The 22,139-nt window shown below is 38.1% G+C and overlaps 1 protein-coding gene across 2 annotated transcripts in view; it reads right to left on the reverse strand.

The window, feature by feature from the left end:
- The window catches only part of BBS9 (Bardet-Biedl syndrome 9), a 281,278-nt gene that overhangs the window by 118,555 nt on the left and 140,584 nt on the right, over positions 1-22,139 (reverse strand). For both annotated transcript variants that reach the window (XM_067142194.2, XM_067142193.2), the window contains exons 6-7: positions 21,078-21,258; positions 441-677 (exon numbers count right to left, since the gene is read on the reverse strand). In XM_067142194.2, coding sequence (XP_066998295.2) covers positions 441-677; positions 21,078-21,258 — 418 coding nt within the window. The remainder of the gene's footprint in view (positions 1-440; positions 678-21,077; positions 21,259-22,139) is intronic.

Consider the following 22,139-nt stretch of genomic DNA (forward strand, 5'->3'; position numbering starts at 1 on the left):
CCGAACTATAAAAATCAAGATGATGAGCAAGTTATGTAATATGTGGGGGATGTTACAGACAATCTTGGTTTGACAAGTAAAATCTGAATCTGAATAGCAAGATAAATTGGTCCATTTCAGAACGACCAAGCATCGGACACAAAATCGGAAGGTTGTGGATTCGGTTCCCACCGGTGTCCAGCTGGTAATTTTTGTTCTGTATTTAACATCTCTTTGACATGTTCTACATGTGTACTTGACATGACCTAATCAGCTGAAACTCTATTTCAAAGTTTTTGAAGGTTATAACTCTACGGCCTCAACTGGAGGAGGATGAAAATCCAGCCGGTGGCATGACCTCTTCTCCTATAAGGCTGGAGAAAGAAGAAGAAGAAAAAAACAACACAAGAACTCTGTACTGGCTAGTAAACTAATATCTATCATGAATTATAAATACTTACAAAGACTGCTAATTGTGTGAGATACTTGTGATGCTCTCAAAGGTGGCTGGATGACAAACACAACCTGCACTTTGCTGAGAGGTGAGTGGGGTAGCAACTCCACCGAGACACGGCACATCGGAAGTGTTTCCGACAATTCCACAAGACGATGGGGAAACGTGCATGGCTCCATGTGGGCACTTGCATTTACATTCACTGCAACTTCTCGTTCTGCTGTTGTTTTCATGAGGGCCAAAGCTAAGGAAGAACATTTAAGACAACAACACTGATATAGCAGCAGATTATACATTGCACAAATATGAGATGTTTAAACACGAAATGGAAAAATGTGAGCAGAACTTGAAGGTGTTACTGTTATGAAATACTGAGCTAGATATATTGGTGATATCTACAGTATTAATTGATACTGATGTATTGGTTGTGATATTATTTCTATATAACATGAAGCTTGACACTGTTTTTTCCAAAACTGGAATAATGAATTATTGGTGCAGACCCTGAGATTGTGTGCGAATAATGCAAGGAAAGAGAGGAATAATGAATTATTGGTTTCAGTGGGGGCTGCTATACACTGGCTGGTATAAAAAAAGAAGTTGATAACTTTGAAGATGTATGTTTGTTTTTTGTTTTTGTTTTTTGTAATGATCCACTCTTCTTTGCCGGTCAGTGTATGACACCAAGTACTGTATTTACTTTCATATACCTTGCCATCACCTACTGTATATAATGCACCTCAATTTTTATATGGAGAAAAATAATACTCGCTTACATCTCATATAGAATTTTCCTCATGTGTTAACCCTTTCCGGCCCTTAGCGCCCGAAAGCGCCCGGCTGCATTATCTGCATTCGTCTGCGATCTGTGCGATAGTTTTTTATTTTTCTCATCAGTGAAGTGTTTATAAGGCATTTATGAACACGCAGTGCAATCTACAAGTCTTAGGGAATAAAGGAAGAGAGATAATCTGTCTTGACGTTGCCTAGGCAACGGTCTTGAACTTCCGCGAGCGCGGGTCAGCTGTTTCGTCCGTAAACATGGCGGGATTGAATATCGCGTATATTGAAACTGAGCTGAATATGGGCGAAAAAAGTGACACAGAATCCTTGAGTAAGGGTGCAGGTGAATTTTTAATGAGTGAATAATGTATCAACGAAGATAATTTTAGTGATAACAGTGATATGAATGAAAACGAATATCGATAAATCGGACCTGATGGCGATGCCACGGCAATACAGGTAACACAAATATTACGTTTTGTTACTCCGAATGATGAAATGGATGATGTTGAACCTGCGCATAATTCGGAAAAGTATTAGGGGAAAGAGATTGTTTTTTACGTAAGTTAGGAGGAGAAAAACTATTCAGTGACATAGCCTATTGCGCATATAACAATGCAGCCTTCAAACAGTCACATTCCGGTAAGATAAAAACATAATGGGAAGACCCTTGCGCAGATGAAATGAAATCTTATATACATGGGCATCATTCCACTTCCAAAATCACGTGATTATTGGTTTTGAGGGATTCAGACAACATGGGAATGTCTCTGTGTCGAGTATCACGAAGAGGGGGGGGGGGACACATTATGACTCAATAAACAAAGAAATGGATGTGATGGTATATTTTCTAATGTTATTGAAAATTTGAATTCATTGTGATCAGTAGTTTTTACTGTATTTAAATTTTTCTGAATCAATACGGTCTGTTTCAGTTTTTGCTAAATAATAGGTTGAAACCTGGGGATAAGCGGAGTGAAAATGCGAGCGGGAAAGGGTTAATATATGAATGCCAAGGTAAAGCCTGCGGCATGCATGCCTGCTCTCAGCTCAACGTTGAACTGTCTCCTACAATCCTATTCTTCACTTAATCGCAGCATCTCTCTCCCCTTGTTTGTGAAAGGCAGGTAGATAATTCTGGACCCTGGGGTATTCCCTGGTCTAATGAACTAAATGGAATGTGGCACTGTTGAGCTGGCTGCAATTTTAGAGCCCCAGTATGTGGTACATGTGAGAGGTGATGTATAAGAATGAGCACAGTAAATTATGATACCACAATTTGCTTTCTAGTATGAGATCTCTCAAGGATGAGTTATGGAGAAGCATTCAAATTTTTAAATTTTAGTGACTGAAATTGTGCAGAAATACGGTAATCTTGCTGCGGGCCAAGAAAATAATGTGATGAAATTTAATGTATGCTATGGGTGAAAACAGAAAGTTATTCTTAAAAACACCAACAAATCAAGAAAGGCATTCCATGGGACCGAAAAGTGGAAAGCTTCCCGAGGTAAAAAATGAACTGCTTCAGTACATGAAATATTTATGTGACAGATCTGGTGTTTCACAAGAAATGCTACATTTTAAGACACAAAAGATAGTGATGAAGTAGGGTGTTAGCCGTACGAATATGAAGGTGAATTGTGAAAGTATGAGGTTTTATTACTTCTAACGTTTCATGCGATAATGACTGAATAAATCGTCATAGCCACATGGCTTCTTAAGTGGCCATGACGGAATATTCCATCATCAAATTATAAATTTCCTTCAGTGATGGGTATGACGACTTATTCCTATGTAGGATTTGAGATCACTTTCCATTCTGGGAATTTGTTAGTTTCAAGGTTAGCCCAGAGCAGCGCTTTCCTAAAACCACGTGACTGGGCAAAATGCTTTTGTTCCATGCCCAGTTGAGAGCCAGGCCAGTACCACCGGCAGGCTGCCGAGAGTGGTAGATTGAGCATAATGGCAGGTGCAAGTAGAGTTTGGAAATATATGTGAGAAGAACTGTTTGATTTATTACACTGTAGCAATTCAGAGAGTGATGTGTCATCCGATAGTGAGGCTAACGTTGAAATGTCGGGTGACAGCAAGTACGATGGAGAAAGTGAATCAAATGAACGTGATAGCAGCACTAGCAGTGATATCCCGGTCGGTGTATGGACAAAGGTGGGATCTGTAAGGCCTAGATTTACATTTACGGTGCAACCTGGACTAAATGTACAAACTGAAGACGTGAATAATCCGCTAGAATATTTTGAATTGTTTAGCGGAATTAATAAGTAGGGAAACCAAACGGTATGCTCAACAGTTTATAGAAAGCACGCCCACCTTGAAACTATATTCAAAGAGTGAATCAGTGGACTGACACAGATAACGATGAAATGATGATGCTACTTGCATTCTTTCTCTTGCAAGGCATTCATCAGTTGCCTGACAACAAAAGCTACTTTTCTCGTGTACAGATATTAGAGAGCCTGATATTTTTGGAGCTGTTTTCTGAAAGAAGATTTCATCTCCTCCTCAAATTCTTGTACTTCGTCAATAATGAAGCATATGATGAATCCACATGTGGTCCAAAAACACTCTACAAACTGAAATCTATTCTGGACCACTTGAATAGCAGATTCTGAAGTGTGTACACACCCAAAAGTAATGGGTCTGTAGATGAGTCTCTTGTGTTCTGAAAGGGATGCTTGTCATGGAAAGTTCTTATTCCATCCAAGCACCCGAGATCCCGTATCGAGTCATCGAAATTGTGTGAATCTAAGTCCGGTAGTCTCTAGAATTTCTTGGTGTACATAGGAAAACACATTCAGTTTGATGCATCTTTAAAAAGTGAACCGTATCGACCAAAAGTTGTTTTGCAACTCATGGTGCCACTTCTGAATAAAGGGTATCTGTGTAACAATGTACAACTAGTTCTTGAAGCTAAATTTTTACTACAAACTGTGTGATAAAGGAGACAGATGCAATGGGAATGCTATGTCAAAATCAACATGGCATTCCATCGGAAATCAAAAACCGCATACTCAGAAAAGGAGAAAAAGTGGCAGTCTATAATGGGAAGTTCATGACAATGAAGTGGAAGGATAAAAAAGATGCATGCCTCATAAGCACTACAGATGATATCATGGTGTCGTGTAGGGAGAGAGGGAAACAAACCACAAAACCAAAGTTAGCTATTGACTACAACTGTCAGATGGGCAAAGTTGACGTGAGTGAAGCATATCTTGTGAGCTACCAAATTACTCGTAAAAAAATTCAACAAATACTACCAGAAGCACTTCTGCCATATGCTGGACATATGCTGCCAAAATGCCCACTTGTTGTACAAGAAATCAGGTCAGGATGTTGCTGTTGCCTAATCTTTTCATTTCTACGTAACTAATACATACTATATCTACTCACACCTGTTTTCATATTCATACCTTGGTCTACCCCTGCCATTTTTACCGCCTACACATCACACAAAAACTAACTGAACAATTCCTCGGTGTCTTAACCCAATGAGTGCTACGCCCGTATATAGATGGGCTGAAACGACCAGTCCAGCACTGCTACGCCTGTCTATATACAGTGCACGGAAACTTTAATTTTTTTTAGTTTCCCGGTTCATTCTCGAGTGCCAATTCGATTTCTGGCATGTTCTGCCATCTGCTGGGCATTATATAGAACAAATTAATCACGGCTAATAGCTTCAGGAAGTAACTTACAGAGCTTTTTGTAGACATCTGCGGAGCTCATCTGTGATGTAAACAAGCATGGCGGAACAATAAGCTAGTTGCTCTCGCAGCGATGTTATTTCAGATCAAAGAATCTTTCAGTTATTAACTACAGCGGAAAGTGATCATTAAGATGATGATTTTAATGAATTACTAAGAGTATTTGAAAGTGAGAGTGATACAGAGAGTGCTGAAAATATTGTAAGTGAGAAAGAAACAGAGCCTAATTCTAAAAGCAGGAATAAAAACACGGTGAGTTCAAAAGCTATTTCATCACCATTTTCGTGGTGGATGGATGGCTTCTCTGTACCAGACTTCCAAATAACTGTGACAGACGCTGGGAGCCAAGTAGTGTTTGATGACAACCCCAAAATCATTGACTTTTTAAAACCTATTCTGTCAATGGCGTTGGTGCAGCAGGTTGTTGATGAAACAAATCGGTACTGTATCACAAACAACTGGTGGAAAACATTGAGCTGTCAGCACATTCCAGGTTTAGAATGAATTTTAAAATTTCAACTTACGTACCCTACTTGTAAGGAGTTACATGTATTAGTTGCCTACAGATTTTAGGAAATCATTTTAATTTGGGCTCTTTACTTTTTATAAAGATGATGTACGTGTCAGCACAAAAAGTGTAATTTTGTTTTCTCTGAAAATAATACTGAACATAAGTGTAAGATTTTCTATTTCCATTTAGATTTATAAAGAACCAACCTTTATAAACATTTTAAGCTAATCACCCCACTGATAAGTTAAACATTGAGGCTTCTACAATTTCTTTTATATTCAAATGAAAAACTAGACTGAGGTACCAAACAGTCAACTGGTAACTCAGCACTTAAAAGGTTAACCCAACTGCTTCAGGTTTAATGTTCCCGTGCACTTACTTCGAGATCAGATTTAAATCACCCTCAACATGAGTAACCCACCTGGCCAGAACTACTGTGCACCGCTCTGAAATTTTCAAGCACTGTTTTCAGAGAAGCATTCCAAATAATACTACTCAACAACACTGACATTAAAACAGAGATTTTTGTGTGGTAAATCTGGAAACATTCGGGTATATGTACAGGCACTCACACAACTCATTGTCCCTCGAAAAATTGGGTTCTCAATACATTTATCTTTGCTCCAATATAATTGGATACGAGGCTTACAAACATGGGACATCACAATGGAGAGGCCAAAGTAGGCCTTAATTTCATACTCATTAGTGTCAAGCCACTTGTTGCCCACCATCTATTTCCTTGTGGGTCCAACAACAACAACAACAACAACAACAACAACAACAACAAGAACAACAACAACAACAACAACAACGACGACGACAACGACAACAACAAAAATTGAATGTTTCCTTCACTTTGTGAGTCAATTCCTACTAATTTATGGTTGAGAAAAATTAATATCACCAAAAAAATGTTTTTAGCTCTAGTTTCTGTGATATTCAATACGTGGAAGTATTTCATTTTTATGAATTGAGAGAAAACAATACATTTTATTTACAAATGCCAACAACAATGAAAGTTTATTTGAAATTTTTTAAATGACAGTAACTTTTTAACAGTTGTAAATTGATGGAAGAATACCTAGCAGGTGGTTGGGTCTGAAGAGAAGCATGTGGTGGCTTCGTGAGATTGTCGTCTTTTTGCTTGCCTCCTATAAGGGAGTTACGGAGCATCCTACACAGAAACCAGCAGTAATATGCAAGCACTGCATCATTCCAGTGGCCTTGATATCTTTGTTCCATTACAGAAATATCCTGATGGAGCCTTTCTCCATGTTCATCACTGACAGTTCCACAACAGAGGGAAAAAGTCCAGGTGGGAGTGGAGAAAATGGATTTTAAGAGACATGTTGCATCCGAGTTGATGATATTTTTGCAGAAGTACTGTCACCAACTTCCTTTTCTTTCCCCTCCAAAGCTCGTTCAAACCGTCCTTAACTTTTGCATCACTTAATGTAGGAAATTTGTCTCTTAAGTACTTAAAGGCCTGTTCTCCTTGGTTCATACCTTTTACAAAATTTTGCATCAAACCGAGCTTTATATGTAGGAGTGGAGGAAGAACATCTTTTGGGTCCACAAGAGGCTCAGCAACAACATTTTTCTCGCTACAGTTAAGATTTCTTGCAGGCCAATCTGCTTTAATATAATGTGATTTTCTATCCCTACTGTCCCACATACATAAAAAGCAGCATTATTTAGTGTACCCCAGGTGCATTCCTAAGAATACAGCTATGACCTTTAGATCGCCACAGATTTTCCACTTGTGTTCGGCGTATCTGACTGCGCTGAGGTGGGCTGTCATGTTTGTATAAGTCTCCTTCATGTGAACTGCATGACCAACAGGAATAGTCGTTGCTGTTGTGAAGTAATATAGCTTTCAAACTAAGCTTGGAGGTGTCTATGAATAATCTCCATTCAGTTGAATCATAGTTCAAATTCAAATTTTTCATCAAACTATTAACTTTGCAGGGAAAAACAAGACTTTTTCTTCTGAAAAAAAAAAAAGGAAGCAGTTCCCTCTCACATTGTATGTACTGTGAGACCCTGACATCACGTTGGAGAAGATTCCATTGCTGTAGTCTTGACCCTAGAAGTTCTGCTTTCTTCTGTGACAAGTGAAGGTCTCAAATGAAATCACTCAAGGACTCACTCTGTGCAGTTTATCATCCATTTTCCTCAAAATCAGGGTCAAGGAATGTGTAAGGCTTGTTGGGTTCTTCTTCTATACTGTCTTCATTTTCTATTTCCAAATGATAATTGTGAGGTGGAGTAGGAACTGGTAAACTATCAGACTGTAGAATGGGTTGAAAAGCACATAAAAAATTCAGATATTCACTAGTTCCTTTTTACTTCATTGACAATCCTGCCTTTATTGGTGGAGTCAAGCAGAAATAGCAGTCATCTGTATGGTTTGAAAGCTCCTGCCAAACCATAGGCACAGCAAAACCCATAGATTGTTTTTTATTTTTCGTCCATTCTCATAGTATAACTGAACACGAGTTGCAACATATATGTGGAGCCCATTACTTATCCTGATCCCCTACCTTGATACCAAAATAATGATGATAGACAGTCTTCACAAGAAGTGTCAGACAGCATTTCTGTGACGAAAATGTTATTTCACCACAAATGTAACAAAAATTATTCATGGAATTTACACATTTTCGTGGCATGTTCATTTAACAAATTTTATGCTTTAAAAGCACACCAAAACCAGAAATTCTGCACTAGTTTACAACAGAAACTCAGTCACAGCAACAGTATTCATGTTTATAACCTATAAACTTCTACAGAACGTTGTTTTGTCAGTTGACAGGCGAGCCAACTTCCAAAAACATATTTTCTCCAAAACAGAAAATGTAGACTCTAAAACAGGATATGTCACTGTATCTCCAATGCAAGAGGTAATCGGTCATTTTCATGATGATTGTAGAATTCATCAGGTAGAAATACGTAAGAATAGGCTAATTTTCAGCGCGAAACATTTTCATTGTTGGGCATTGTAATTGTTCCATAGTGTAAAAAAAATTTTTCCCGCACAATTTGAGAAACGACAGATCCATAAACTCCAAGAACACAGACAACTCCGATGCAGAAATATCTAAATATTTGTCTTTCAGTTCTCCTAAAACTGCTGGAGAGCCTGTAAATTGATGAATAATTGACTGGTTATCACTATGACTAACCCACACCCAGTCACTATGTTTTGCTTTTGTATGCGGGGCTTTAGATACGATTTCACAGTTACTCGTATCAGATGAAATGTCAATTTCACTTAAAATCTCTTCTTCAATATTATCTTAATTGATATCACTGTCCTCTGAATCACCGTCTAAAAGAAGTCTTTCAATTAACTCAGCAACAGGATTGCTGTCACGTGCCTACACTACGTCCGGAGCCAAGGCTAGGAGTCTGACTGACACCTGATGAAATGTTTGTGCTTTCAGAGGCTACAATTAGACAATAAATAATGGTACAAGTTCTTAGAAGATAAAGGTTTTAAATTGTATTTTAATATGTTCAGAAATTTGCAGGACAACAACAGAGATTTTAAAATGTTAAAAATGGACATTTAAATTGTAGTTTTTAATTCTTGAAGACATCACCTAGAAAAGGAATGTAAACTTTATAGAATTTTTATCATTGTTTATAGCTTGTAATGTATGGTTAATTTTATCATTGTAGCTAAAGATGGTCTAAGGAACAGACCGAAACTAGTTCTACAGTAAACGAGATAGAATGAAATAGCGTATGGCTTTTCGTGCCGGGAGTGTCCGAGGACATGTTCGGCTCGCCAGGTGCAGGTCTTTCGATTTGACACCCGTAGGTGACCTGCGCGTCGTGATGATGAAATGATGATGAAGACGACACATACACCCAGCCCCAGTGCCAGTGAAATTAACCAATGATGGTTAAAATTCCCGACCCTGCCGGGAATCGAACCCGGGACCCCTGCGGCCAAAGGCCAGAATGCTAACCATTTAGCCATGGGGCCGGACACGAGATAGAATAAAATTGTATAACACAATTTGTAAGTGTTGATTAGGTGGAAGTGTCCTAAACAAAGTTAAAACTACTAAAACTCAGAAATAAATATGGAGAGCATTAAAATAATAAATTATGGCACGTGAATGCCTCGTCATTTGAGCTGAAGGCCTGGCAAATGCTTGCGTGAACGTCACGTCAAATGAGTGGAGTGGGTCAAGATGTGTCCTATCATTCTGTCCCTTCTTCTCATCAAATTTAGCCAAATCTATCTCCCCTTCCCTATTCAATTCAGTATCTCTTCATTCAAGATTTGATTTACCCATCTCATCTTCAGCATTCTTCTGTTACACTACATTACAAAAGCTTCTATTCTCTTTCTCTCTGAGCTATACTGAAATTGAACTCAAGAGCTTAGGAAAAGTATCCTTCCGCATGTGAGCACGTCCCCTGTTCTCCCTTCCAGTCTCCGTTCTCCATCTCAGCCACAACCAGCTTATCATTAATAATAATGCTAGTTACTTTACGTCGCACCGACACAGATAGGTCTTATGGCGACGATGGGACAGGAAAGGGCTAGGAGTGGGAAGGAAGCGGCTGTGGCCTTAATTAAGGTACAGCCCCAGCAATTGCCTGGTGTGAAAATGGGAAATCACGGGAAACCATTTTCAGGGCTGCCGACAGTGGGGTTTGAACCTACTGTCTACCGAATACTGGATACTGGCCGCACGTAAGCGACTGCAGCTATCGAGCTCGGTAGCTTATCATTAACGCTGTGCGTCTATCTGACAAGTACTTCATACTGAAACAGTGAAGCATCAAACGAAATCACTTCCTTTCACATAGCTCTACTTCGATTACGTACCATACCTATTTATTCCTTTATTTACAATGTAAAACCTACAGATTACTGACGAATACCGAGGCAAGAGAAGCAAGGTTTATTTTTATTTCATAATGCAATTTGTGTGAGGCACATGGAGACTTACAAGATAAGTATACGATTCCGCTCTCGTGCAACGACTGTCAGTGGCAGTTTCTCACAGTTCAAAAAGATGAAAGACCCACACGTGAGTGGGATTGCAAAATACAATGTTTCCAGGAATATTGTAACTTAGTCTAGTCATTCGGAAGGTAAAAACGACCTCATGATACCCTCATGACAACATTTCTGCAGGTAGAGGGCGGTTATAAATATAAAGTACAAATTATTATTATTATTATTATTATTATTATTATTATTATTATTATTATTATTATTATTATTATTATCATCATCGAATACACCAGGGATCCTATTCCCATACCGTGTCAAGGCCCTTCCTGTTTTATTTACGGCGAGTGCATAGTTTGAACTGAAATGACACGTCGACCTTTCGCCGGAGACTTGGATTTTCCATGGAGTTTAAATTCCAAGCAAGCGGCGTAAACACTGTACACAGAAACGCCGGTCAGCTGCGCGGTCTTTTTCACGTCTTCCACAGTCAAGAGCGGATTCTAATCTCATAGGCAACTGTAAACGTTTAAAACAATTTGGTTTAGATTTCCTACTTAATTTTTCTCCACTTTTGTTTGCTTTAAAGTATTTCACAGGGGACTCAAGCGTCACAGCATCACACACGTCTTGCTCACAGCTGGCAGCCATTATAAATACTGAACATGCTATTGCAGCCAGTATTGCCAACAGTTTTCTTGGATCCATCTTCAACGTCGCACATATTATGCGAACTTATCAGCAATAGAATGAACTCGAACAAAGCTTACTAAGTACACAGTGCAATACGATATCAATATCATATTAAATTATTATTATTTTGCTACATACACCACTGAGAACAATAACTATTCATAGCCATCTACGTATGAAATATAAGCGTTGGTAACGAACCCGAATAACATACAACCTGTCATATATTTTCCATATTTATACAGGGCAAAAATTTTTAATTCGTCAAGTCAGTTCACCAGAATATCTAACCAAACTTAAGAAAGCTACTGACTTGAGGAACAAGTAACAAATCTAGGGAACTATTTGGCGCTGCGGAAACCTTTTCACCGACCAGAAGTCTGACTAACATCAAAGGGAGTGCTAAGGTCTTGAGTTGACTCTCAGTATAGTTATAGTCCATGTTTAACTTTCATACAACACGATGCTCCAGACGAAAGTCTTCAAAAACATCTTTCTAATTCCTATATCAATGTTCAAAGTGAGCCAATTTCTATTCTTGTGAAGGGCTTTCCCTACATGCGCTAGTCTGCATTTTATGTCCCCTTTACTTCTGTCATTTTTAGTTATTTTACTACCCAAGTAACAATATTCATCTACTTCCTTTAAGACTTGCTTATTTTCATCTTGTACTCCTTCTCCAGGACTGTGTCCATACCATTCAGCAATTTCTCCCCCTTTACTTCTGTCATTTTTAGTTATTTTACTACCCAAGTAACAATACTCATCTACTTCCTTTAAGACTTGCTTATTTTCATCTTGTACTCCTTCTCCAGGACTGTGTCCATACCATTCAGCAATTTCTCCAGATCATCTGCAGACTCAGATAAAAAACAACATCACTGGCAAATCTCAGAGTTCCAATCTCCTCCACTTGGATAGCAATTCTTTTTTTCAAATCTTGTTTGATTTCCTTTATCGCCTGTTGTATGTAAACATTGAAAAAAAGAAGGGACAAACTGCAGGCTTGCCTCACTCCTTTCTGGATTGCTGCTTCTTTTTCATAGCCTTCCACTCTTACCACTGCGGAGTGTAGATTGTAGATATACAGATCGTATAGTTCTTTGTCGGTATCTGATCCCGATCACCTTCAGAATCTCAAACAGGTTGGTACAATCAATATTATTGAATGCTTTTTTTAAATCTACGAATGCCATGTATGTTAACATATCCACACAGACGCACACGAGGTGCTGTCAGTTGGTACAATTAATTTTATTCACATATATTCACAAATTAACACACACATAACCTTAATCACAGTATCAAAGTACTTCACTTTGAGAATATCAACAAAGCCGCCATTATTAAAAAAACTGCCAACACTTCAATATGGAGGTTACAACCAACAACTTTGAAACACAGTTGAAAACAGATGACTGCGTATTTCAATATGGTGACTGCAAATATTGCATGTCAGCCCGGGATGTATACTTGCTACACCATAACTCTACTAAACAACAACTAACTTCCAATAACACTCTATCAATGACCAACTTCACCGTCAAGATCGTCTCCTTATATATGTGCCTCGCCCAGGCTTCTAGAAAGTTACATTACAAAATATATATCTTCGTGAAAATTCTAGAGTGCGTAATACATAGTTTACAATGGATGGAATATTCTCAATCATTCTCGTCACCTATACCATTCTGGAAGTTACAGTGTGTTTCACAATTGCGGATTACAATTTATATATACAGGTAAGAATAAATTATAATATTAATTTACAGGTATTTACATTAACTGAACTGATATAAATGTTTACATACAGTGCCTGTTTCATGACATAACCACAAAAACAACACGGTCATATTATAATTATTATTATTATTATTATTATTATTATTATTATTATTATTATTATTATTATTATTATTATTATTACTATTCAAGCTCGATATCTGCATTAGTTACCCATGGGCAAGAGAATATTGTTTTCAAGTTATACCTTTTATTGCACTTGCGTCAACGTAGGTTTGTCTTTCTGTGAATTTCATCACAGGCATGTCAGAGAACGTTTCATAGGGTAAATTGCATCTTTGGGTAGCATGCTGTTAGCTTCAGGAAAGTGAGAATATTGTAATCCAGTGAGCCTGTTAGAATTTCATATTCCAGTCATAAGGGAGAAATTTATTTTGTTGAGTTGTACAGTGAAGAATAGTGAATATTTATTTGGTAATAGCCTGCTTACAGATTAGTAACATAATATTGATAAGTTTAGTAGCATGGTACACATCATATTTTCTCACATAACTAATGCCGCTGCATAATTCACACACCAATTTTTTTTTCAAAGAAATGTTTACATATATGACACACTCACTTTCTTGCTGATTCATTGCACAGTTCTGAATGAGTAACAAAATAAATATGTCAAGCAGCAGCCATCCTATTGCAAAATTGGACATTTCAAGTACTGCACAATTTATTTATTTTTATCACCCGTTAGGAAGTACCACTGCACTAGTTCAGCATATGAATAAGCGTAGACCTGACTAGCGACGCTCTATAACAATCTGCTGCAAACATATTTTATGTGTGTTTGGGGTACACATGTGGTCTACAATGTCAAAATTGTTTGTTAATCCACAATGAGCAAGTATTCAAGCAATACTGCATCACATAAACTCACACCGATCAATTACGCTGAAACACATGGGAATAGGACAGTGGGCTACAAGTTTTCAGTGTCTGAATGCAACGTGTGCTACTGGCTGATACAGAAAACTGCCCTTCAAGTGACCAACAAGTCCCGCAAAGCATTTCCTGGCCAGCAAGTGGCAAGTTTCCGCAAGTAAAGGAGGATCTGCATAAATATGTGACTTTGTTATGCAATGATGCACATGCCGTTTCTTATGAAATGCTGTATTTTCAAGGACGAGAAAGAGTTGTAACACACAGGATCAGTGTCTCGGATTTTAAGGTTAGCCAAGGCTGGATGATTAACATAATTATGTCAAAGAATGCTGTATGATTTCAACCTGCAAGTCACTGATTTTTATAGCTTCATGATTGGGAAGCAGAAGGTGAAGAAATATTTGCTTTTCCAAATGCCAATCAGATTCCGTATGCCACAAAATTGAACAATAGAAAACAAAGTGGCACTGAACATTATCGTACGCATCACTGGATGTAAAAAACAATAATGTGAAAAAGATGACGATGATGATGATGATGCTTGTTGTTAAATGGGCCTAACGTCTAGGTCATCGGCCCCTAATGGTACGAAATGAGACGAAATGTAATGACAATTTAAAAGTCCGAAACCCTCCACTGACCAGAATTCAAACCATGAGGATGAAGAATGAATGGATGAATATGAATTAAAAACAATCAGTGGATCCGACCCGCAATGCCCCATTTTCCCAGAAACTAGCGTTACACAATAGTATTACTGACCTAGAGACTGCTTCTAAATCAACAATACAGAATCGATGATGCTTGTAGTATAATGGGGTCCAAAATCCAGATCATCGGCCGCTCATAATGGTACTTATCGTTAGGAAAGTAGAACCATGGTATTTGTCATGTTGTGTTACTAATCAAAAGTAGCACAGACTTGCGGTATTCCACATATTATGGTACTAGCCACACGTAATGTAATGCGCACATGTACCACAGACCTATGGCGTTTCTCACATTGCCGTGCCATTTACAGGCAACGCAAACCTATGGTTTTCCTCGCGTGACTGTACTAACCACATGGACTCGTACTATCCCGTGGTGTTCCTCACATAGTGGGTACTAATCATAGGCAGGGCAGACCCATGGTGTCGCTCATATGGTGATACTAATCACAGGTACTGTAAAACCCAGCTGGAAGCACACACTGCCGCTACTAATCACATACCTATCGTGTACCTAACATAGTGGCACTACGCGCAAGTAAAAGCGACCCATGGTGTTCCCTGCATGATGGTACTAATTACAAGTAGTCTCATGGATCTAATTCAATCATACCTTGGTCGCCCCTTATGACAGGCAGGGGATACCATGGGTGTATTCTCTGTCTGCGTCCCCCACCCACAGGGGGTTGTGTGTTTGGTCCGCGAGAGGTATTTTATTTCCCTCAAGTCCGCCGGCAAGCCGGTTAGGACCCCCCTATCCGCCACGTGGGAGTATCACCTGTCCCCCTGCTACGCTAGCGTAGTAGGTCCATGGGATATGAAAAAACACAGTGTGTGTGGTGGTTTATATGTGTAATCTGGAGCTAATGTGTTCTGCACAGAACTGATTATTGCTGCATAAAACTGGAGCAACGTGTTCAGTGCTTGGTCATTCTTTGATTGATTCGACATGGCATTTACCGTTCATCTATTCCACAGCAGCTCTCTTACGTTCTGAAATTGTATGGTTTGATTAACAGAGTATAGTGAGGTGACTGGGATTGCTTTTCTCATACAGTTATAACCCGTGGTAAATTAATTCCACGTAGATGATGTATATGTTCATGTATATGAAGTAGGTTAAGCCTTGCCAATCGTCTTATCAGTATAAAAACATCAATCTGAAATGTGGCCGTCAGAACTATGTATCTGTGGTGCATAGATAGTAGATGTTGTTTGTGGATGTTTATTTTTGTAAGTGGCAAAACGAGTTGGTCTCCTCTCATGATTATTATTGTTGGTGTGTGTTTTGTTTTAATTGTTTCGGGAGTAAATCACGTAGTGAAACTTATGGTAAATCATTCACTGGTGGAGTAAGGAAAAACACTGCATGCTACCCAAATTTATTTTCTGAGTTAAATAGTAGCAGGTAAGGTAATGAAGCAAGTTTGGAGCCTCATCAGTCTGATGACCCTTGCCTTGGAAGGAGTAGTTCATTCATGCTCTACAGGGACAATTATTCCTGTAAATCTTTTGCAGGTGGTGCCCATTCTCATTATTAATTTTGTTATTTATATTTTATTTGAGTTATTACGAGTTTATTATGTCCGACTCCATGTCTAAATGGTTAGCGTGCTGGCCTTTGGTCACAGGGGTTCCAGGTCCGATTCCTGGCAGGGTCGGGAATTTTAACCATAATTGGTTAATTTCGCTGGCACGGGGGCTGGGTGTATGTGTCGTCTTCATCATCATTTCATCCTCATCACGATGTGCAGGTCGCCTGTGGGAGTCAAATGAAAAGACTTTCATCTGGCGAGCCGAACTTGTCCTCGGACACACCCGGCACTAAAGGCTATACACCATTTCATTTCATTATTCGAGTTACAAATTATCCATTGTGTGTTTCAATTTTGCCAAGAAGTTACTAGAGAGATAAGTAATAGTTTTTTTTATGATGCATATAGTTCGTCTTACTAATAAACGGTGTATAACTTTTATAAAGGTTTATACACCGTTTATGTGAAATTTGTTACTAATAAACCGTGTATAAGCCTCCTGTGTATACATGTGTTGTAGTTATTCATTGAATTGCTTATACAGTCCAGGACCCTTGTATAAGCGCTGTATAGCAGCGAGTAGCGGAAAAAGAAACGAGTGAGCAGTTTATTTTCGTGATATTTATTGTCTACAGTAATATAATCGTGGTGAAATATTCGACTTATACATTTAACATTGAACACACATTGAAAGAATGGACGATAACAATGATGATCTTCACGATATTTTAAACATAGAAGACATACACCATTCAGAGGTTATGGAGGCTAGACATCTTCGTAAAGTAAAACACTTTGAATAACTATAAAAGAAATGATGGTTGGGTGTATTTTTGTGTAATAATGCGTTACTGCTTAATAGACTTTTGATATTGCGAGTTTATTATACATTATCTGCCCCTATAAAGATCTTTCTCAAATTTGAGTACCTATAAAATGGGACATATTCCTCGAGATAAAAAATGGCATAACTTGAAAACCCTACGTAATACGATTTCCATACTTTGTAGTTGAATACGCAGAAATATAATGTATAAATGCCTGATAGAAACTTTTTTGATCAAACCTTTCTTTTAAGCTACAAAACAGTTTTTCCTTTCTCCTGAAAAGTAAGGATTTTGGAATGTGTACCCTTTTCAACTCGCCGATTCAATTACAATTGCTTACGTTTTCTGTACTACCCCAGTTAGGAACTTTTGATCTTTTCTTAGGTTTTCAATTTCTTTTTTGGCGTTCATTACACAAGCAAGCTGAAGAAATGTTGATATCAATATAAGTCAATTTCCAGCTGTCTCACGGAATGACAATGAATAACTAAGTTATAAAAGAAATGATAGTTGGGCGTATGTTTGTGTAATAATGTGTTACTGCTTAATAGACTTTTGAAATTGCGAGTTTATTATACATTATCTGCCTCTACAAAGATCTTAGATCTTTCTCAAATTTGAGTATAAAAAGGGACATATTCCTTGACATAAAAAATGGTATAACTTGAAAACTGTACGTAATACGATTTCCATACTTTGTAGTTGAATACGCAGAAATATGATGTATAAAAGCCTAATAGAAACTTTTTTGATCAAACCTTTCGTTTAGCTACAAAACAGGTTTACCTTTCTCCTGAAACATAAGGATTTTTGAATGTGTACACTTTTCAACTCGCCGATTCAATTACAATTGCTTATGTTTTACGTACTATCCCAGTTAGGAGCTACTGATCTTTTCTTACGCCTTTCCATTTCTTTTTATGGCGTTCATTACACAAGCAAGCTGAAGAAATGTTGATATCAGCATAAGCCAATTTCCAGCTGTCTCACTTAGTGTTGCCACTGCCTTTTCGATATGCCGTGCTACTGTGCGATTTTTTGGAAAGTTTTGCTCGTAGATAACCAGCAGAAGCGATCATAAAGGCTGTGAACGTGCGAAATACGTCAGTGAACTGCAGGAAGAGATTCCTATGCCTTGGAACGAGTGTATACGTGCTGTATAGTAATACAATGCGTATATCTCGTTTATTAGTAAGAAAAATGTAAAACGCTTATACAGGGTTTATTCACTGTATAACTAAACAAGAGTTAAACAACTGTATAAAGACTTTTTATTAGTAAGACGGAGTGACTATAGTTATTTAACATTATTCACTTAATGAATATTGAATTTTCATGACCGCATTGTAATCAAAATTGACTTTCAACCTATTAGGTCGTGTTATACGTACATAGTACGAGTTGAAGAGATGTTAAGTACAGAACAAAAATGGCCAACTGGACACCAGTGGGATCCGAACCCACGATTTTGCATCGGTTGCTCTACCAATTGAGCTATGGTGGCCTAGGTCATATTTGTTTTGTTTGAAAGGATCTAAGCTAATGTTCTGGCACTAGTAACATCACACTGTAGCGTGCGTGTAAGTTGCCCGTTGCAACCCTAGTCAATGTACGTATAACATGACCTAATAGGTTGAAAGTTGATTTTGAATCTTCACTTACTTGAAGTATGTGTGAAAACTTGATGATTTTAGGATCCAAATATAAATTATATGAATTTGAGTAACAAAACTTTTCATAAAATACATTAATGGCCGTACACAGGTCACTACAATTGGAACTCACTGTCTACAGTTAACATTTTCAAGTAGCTGATTACAAAAGCAATTACAGTAAAACCTCGTTAATTCGAAGTCATTGGGACTAAAAACTCGGACTTCGAATTACGTGATTTCGAATTAACCGCCAATTCGTAATTCAAAAGTGCCAACCCTTGCTGCGTTACAAAATATTCTAAAGCCCGTTACTGCATGCAGTTAACCTTGATTCACAGTTTAAACCTTTCAAATGCCATGGAAGAAAAAAAAAATTTCCAAAATGCATCCAAGAAAGTGCATTTAGAGGATTCAAATAATGCACTTGGATAACTCACTGACAAACATAACTTCTCACAATGACAGAAAGAAAGAAAGAAAGAAAGAAAGAAAGAAAGAAAGAAAGAAAGAAAAAAAGCACGATTCAAAGACGAGGAGAAATCTATGCTGGCTCCCATTTGTAAGTGCTTTATTCATTGGATAACTGTACTGTATGCATTTTAGATGCCCTGTACTTGCACAGAAAGTATCCGATGCCCTTAAAATATCGTGGCTAATCAAACTTTTCTATGGCGAGTGGAGAAAGTCTCTCGCTTCCTTCTGTATGACAACACAATACAGTCACTATCCTTGTACGATTTCCCGCCATGGCACTTCTCTCGTACTTCAGAAATGTTAACACTTGCCACGTCACAAATTATTCTAAGACTAATTAATGCATGCAATCACCTTGATTCACAGTTTGACACTTTCAAATGCCATGGAAAAAACTATTTCCAAAATGTATCCAGAATGTGTATTTACAATGTTCAAATAATGAATGCACTTGGATATATTACTGACAAACATAACCTCATGCAACGAAAGAAAAAAATCACACGATTCACAGACGAGGATAAACTATGCTTGTTCCCCTGTGCAAATGAATTATTTTTTGGATGACTCTACCGTATACATTTTTACATGCGTTGTACTTGCACAGAAAGTGCCCGATGCCCTTATACATTGTGGTTTATCCAACTTTCCTATGATGAGGGGAGGAATTCTCTCGCTTCCGTGTGCGTTGCAACACAGTACAATGACCCACACCCCCACCCTTGTACGATGTTTCCGGCTGGCACTTTCTCCTTTAAAGTCATAAGACAGTTCGGGCTCGGCATTAAGGAAAGCAATGCAGTTTCATCGGCAATGAAAATATTGTTCGGTGTCTATGAACTGATTATATGAGGCACGCTTTTTTGTCAACTGTCGGCATCGCCAGTGTTCGCGGATTCTGTTTCTCTGCACACTGCCTGCTGCGTGATATTACGGCGTTCCTTAAAACATTTTATACAAAATAATTCCGATTTCACTGGAACTTTGCAATTATGAAGCACACTGTAAAGACACCTCATTTGCAAATAAAGAGATTTTGATTTTGATTTTTGAAGTGTGTGAAAGTGCAGAAAGCTACCCCTGCATGTTCCGGAAGACGCGTTCTATCATGACGCGGATAAATTTTGAATTTAAATTACTCTGTAACATAGGTACGATTGTTTTAAAATTTAAAGGCAGTTTGAAATTAAAAGTCTGAATTTCGGTAATGGGGCCGACATTGTACTTCGAATTACGAATTATCTGTATTTCGAATTAAACAATTTAAATAACATGCAAAACCATATATCATGTTTCCGGGAATGAGAGCTTCTTCAAATTAGGCGGGATTTTAAATTAACTGATTTTGAATTATCGAGGTTCTACTGTATTAAGGCCTGCGAAGGTTTATAGCTCCCATCATTTCACCAGGTACTGTACCCAGCATCTTCTCGCCAAAGATTAGTAGAGGACTGAAGCTGTCTCTTTGCACTTCCACTATATAAAGTGGTGGCATGATATTCTCTGCGTAATTTGGAATTTTGCTGTTAAAAGGCAGAAAGTTTGAAAATGTATATGGATTTCCATTGTAATGGAGCACAGTCGTGTACTGTGGCTGAGAGTACATCCGTGTCCCCATAATATATTTCATGACACTCCAGCTGGGAATGCTCAACTACAGATGACTTCTCTGTCTGTCCCAACCAGTCAACAGCCAGGAGCCACAATGGACAGACTTAGCATCAACCTCCTACGTACAGAAAAATTCAGGAGCCACAATGGACAGACTTAGCATCAACCTCCTATGTACAGAAAAATTCAGGAGCCACAATGGACAGACTTAGCATCAACCTCCTACGTACAGAAAAATTCAGGAGCCACAATGGACAGACTTAGCATCAACCTCCTATGTACAGAAAAATTGTGGACCTCCCACAGATAACATCCTGCCAATGCTATTTTAGTGGAAGTGCAGTCACAGTACTGACCTCGGAGAGAGAGTGATCCGTTGAAAATGCCAGGCATAGTATCTAGTGAAATACTAAGAACTATAAATCCAATTGGACCAAAGTCTACAAGCCTAGCCATTTATACTTACAACTTTCTTTGCTGTATGCTTTAATAATTTTCTGTAGTTCCATCAATTCCACTTTAGCTTTATCATGGTCGATGGCTGTAATTTCAAGAGGAGGAGCCATGAAGAGAGATGGCTCAGTTCCCAAATAACAACACTGCAAATCTCCAGACTCAGAGAGGAATACAAGAACACCATGCAGGTTCTAGAGGAGAAACAAGTACACATTTGAAGGAACAATATATCATATCATAATTCACACCTTAATTAAATACAGTTTAGGATTACAACACGAATATATTATGAGACAAGCAAGGTGTTAACAGGCAATGGTGGAAAGTAAATTGGATGAAGTCCAGTGCACTTCCAGTCCACAGAGGAGCTGTCAGGATCAGATTTACTGTATGCATCAAGTGAAAAGTGAAATATACTATAAGAAGAATAGGCAGAGATGTTTATGTTTTTGGATTTAGAGAAGCCATATGATAAGAGTGCCAAGATGACAAGATATTGGCCATACTGAGGAATTGCCAGATAGTAGGTAGGTTATTACAGGCAATCAATGCTGACAATTGGACCACAGTGAGAACTGATGGTAGAATGCGTTCTTGCTTCAAAGTAGTTACAGGGGATTACATTTAGAGTATATTTCACCTTTATTGTTCATAGTATTCATGGACAGTTTACAGAAAGTTATAAAATGGCAGAGAAGGATTCAGCTGGGTGAAAATGTAGCAAGCAATTTTGCTTATGCCAATGACTTCATGTTAATGGCAGATAAAGCTGAAAACATGTAATGTATTATCTTGCAGCTTGAAAAGAGGTGTATGATATAAAAATGAACATTTTGCTTGACAAAGTTGTTGTGAGTAGGGAAGAAACCTGAAAGGATTGAATGCCATGTAGTAAATACAAAATTGGAACAGGTGGATCATTTCAAGCATTTAGAATGTGTTGTATAGTATGTGAAAATGTGAAATTGAATCAAGTTGCAGCAAAGCTAATGGACTGAACTCACAGTTGTGATCAGCGGTATTCTGTAAGGAAGAAGTCAGCTCCCAGATAAAACTATTTTTAGATTGGCCT

This window comes from Anabrus simplex, chromosome 2 (assembly GCF_040414725.1).
Source record: "Anabrus simplex isolate iqAnaSimp1 chromosome 2, ASM4041472v1, whole genome shotgun sequence".
Taxonomy (NCBI): Eukaryota; Metazoa; Arthropoda; class Insecta; order Orthoptera; family Tettigoniidae; genus Anabrus; species Anabrus simplex.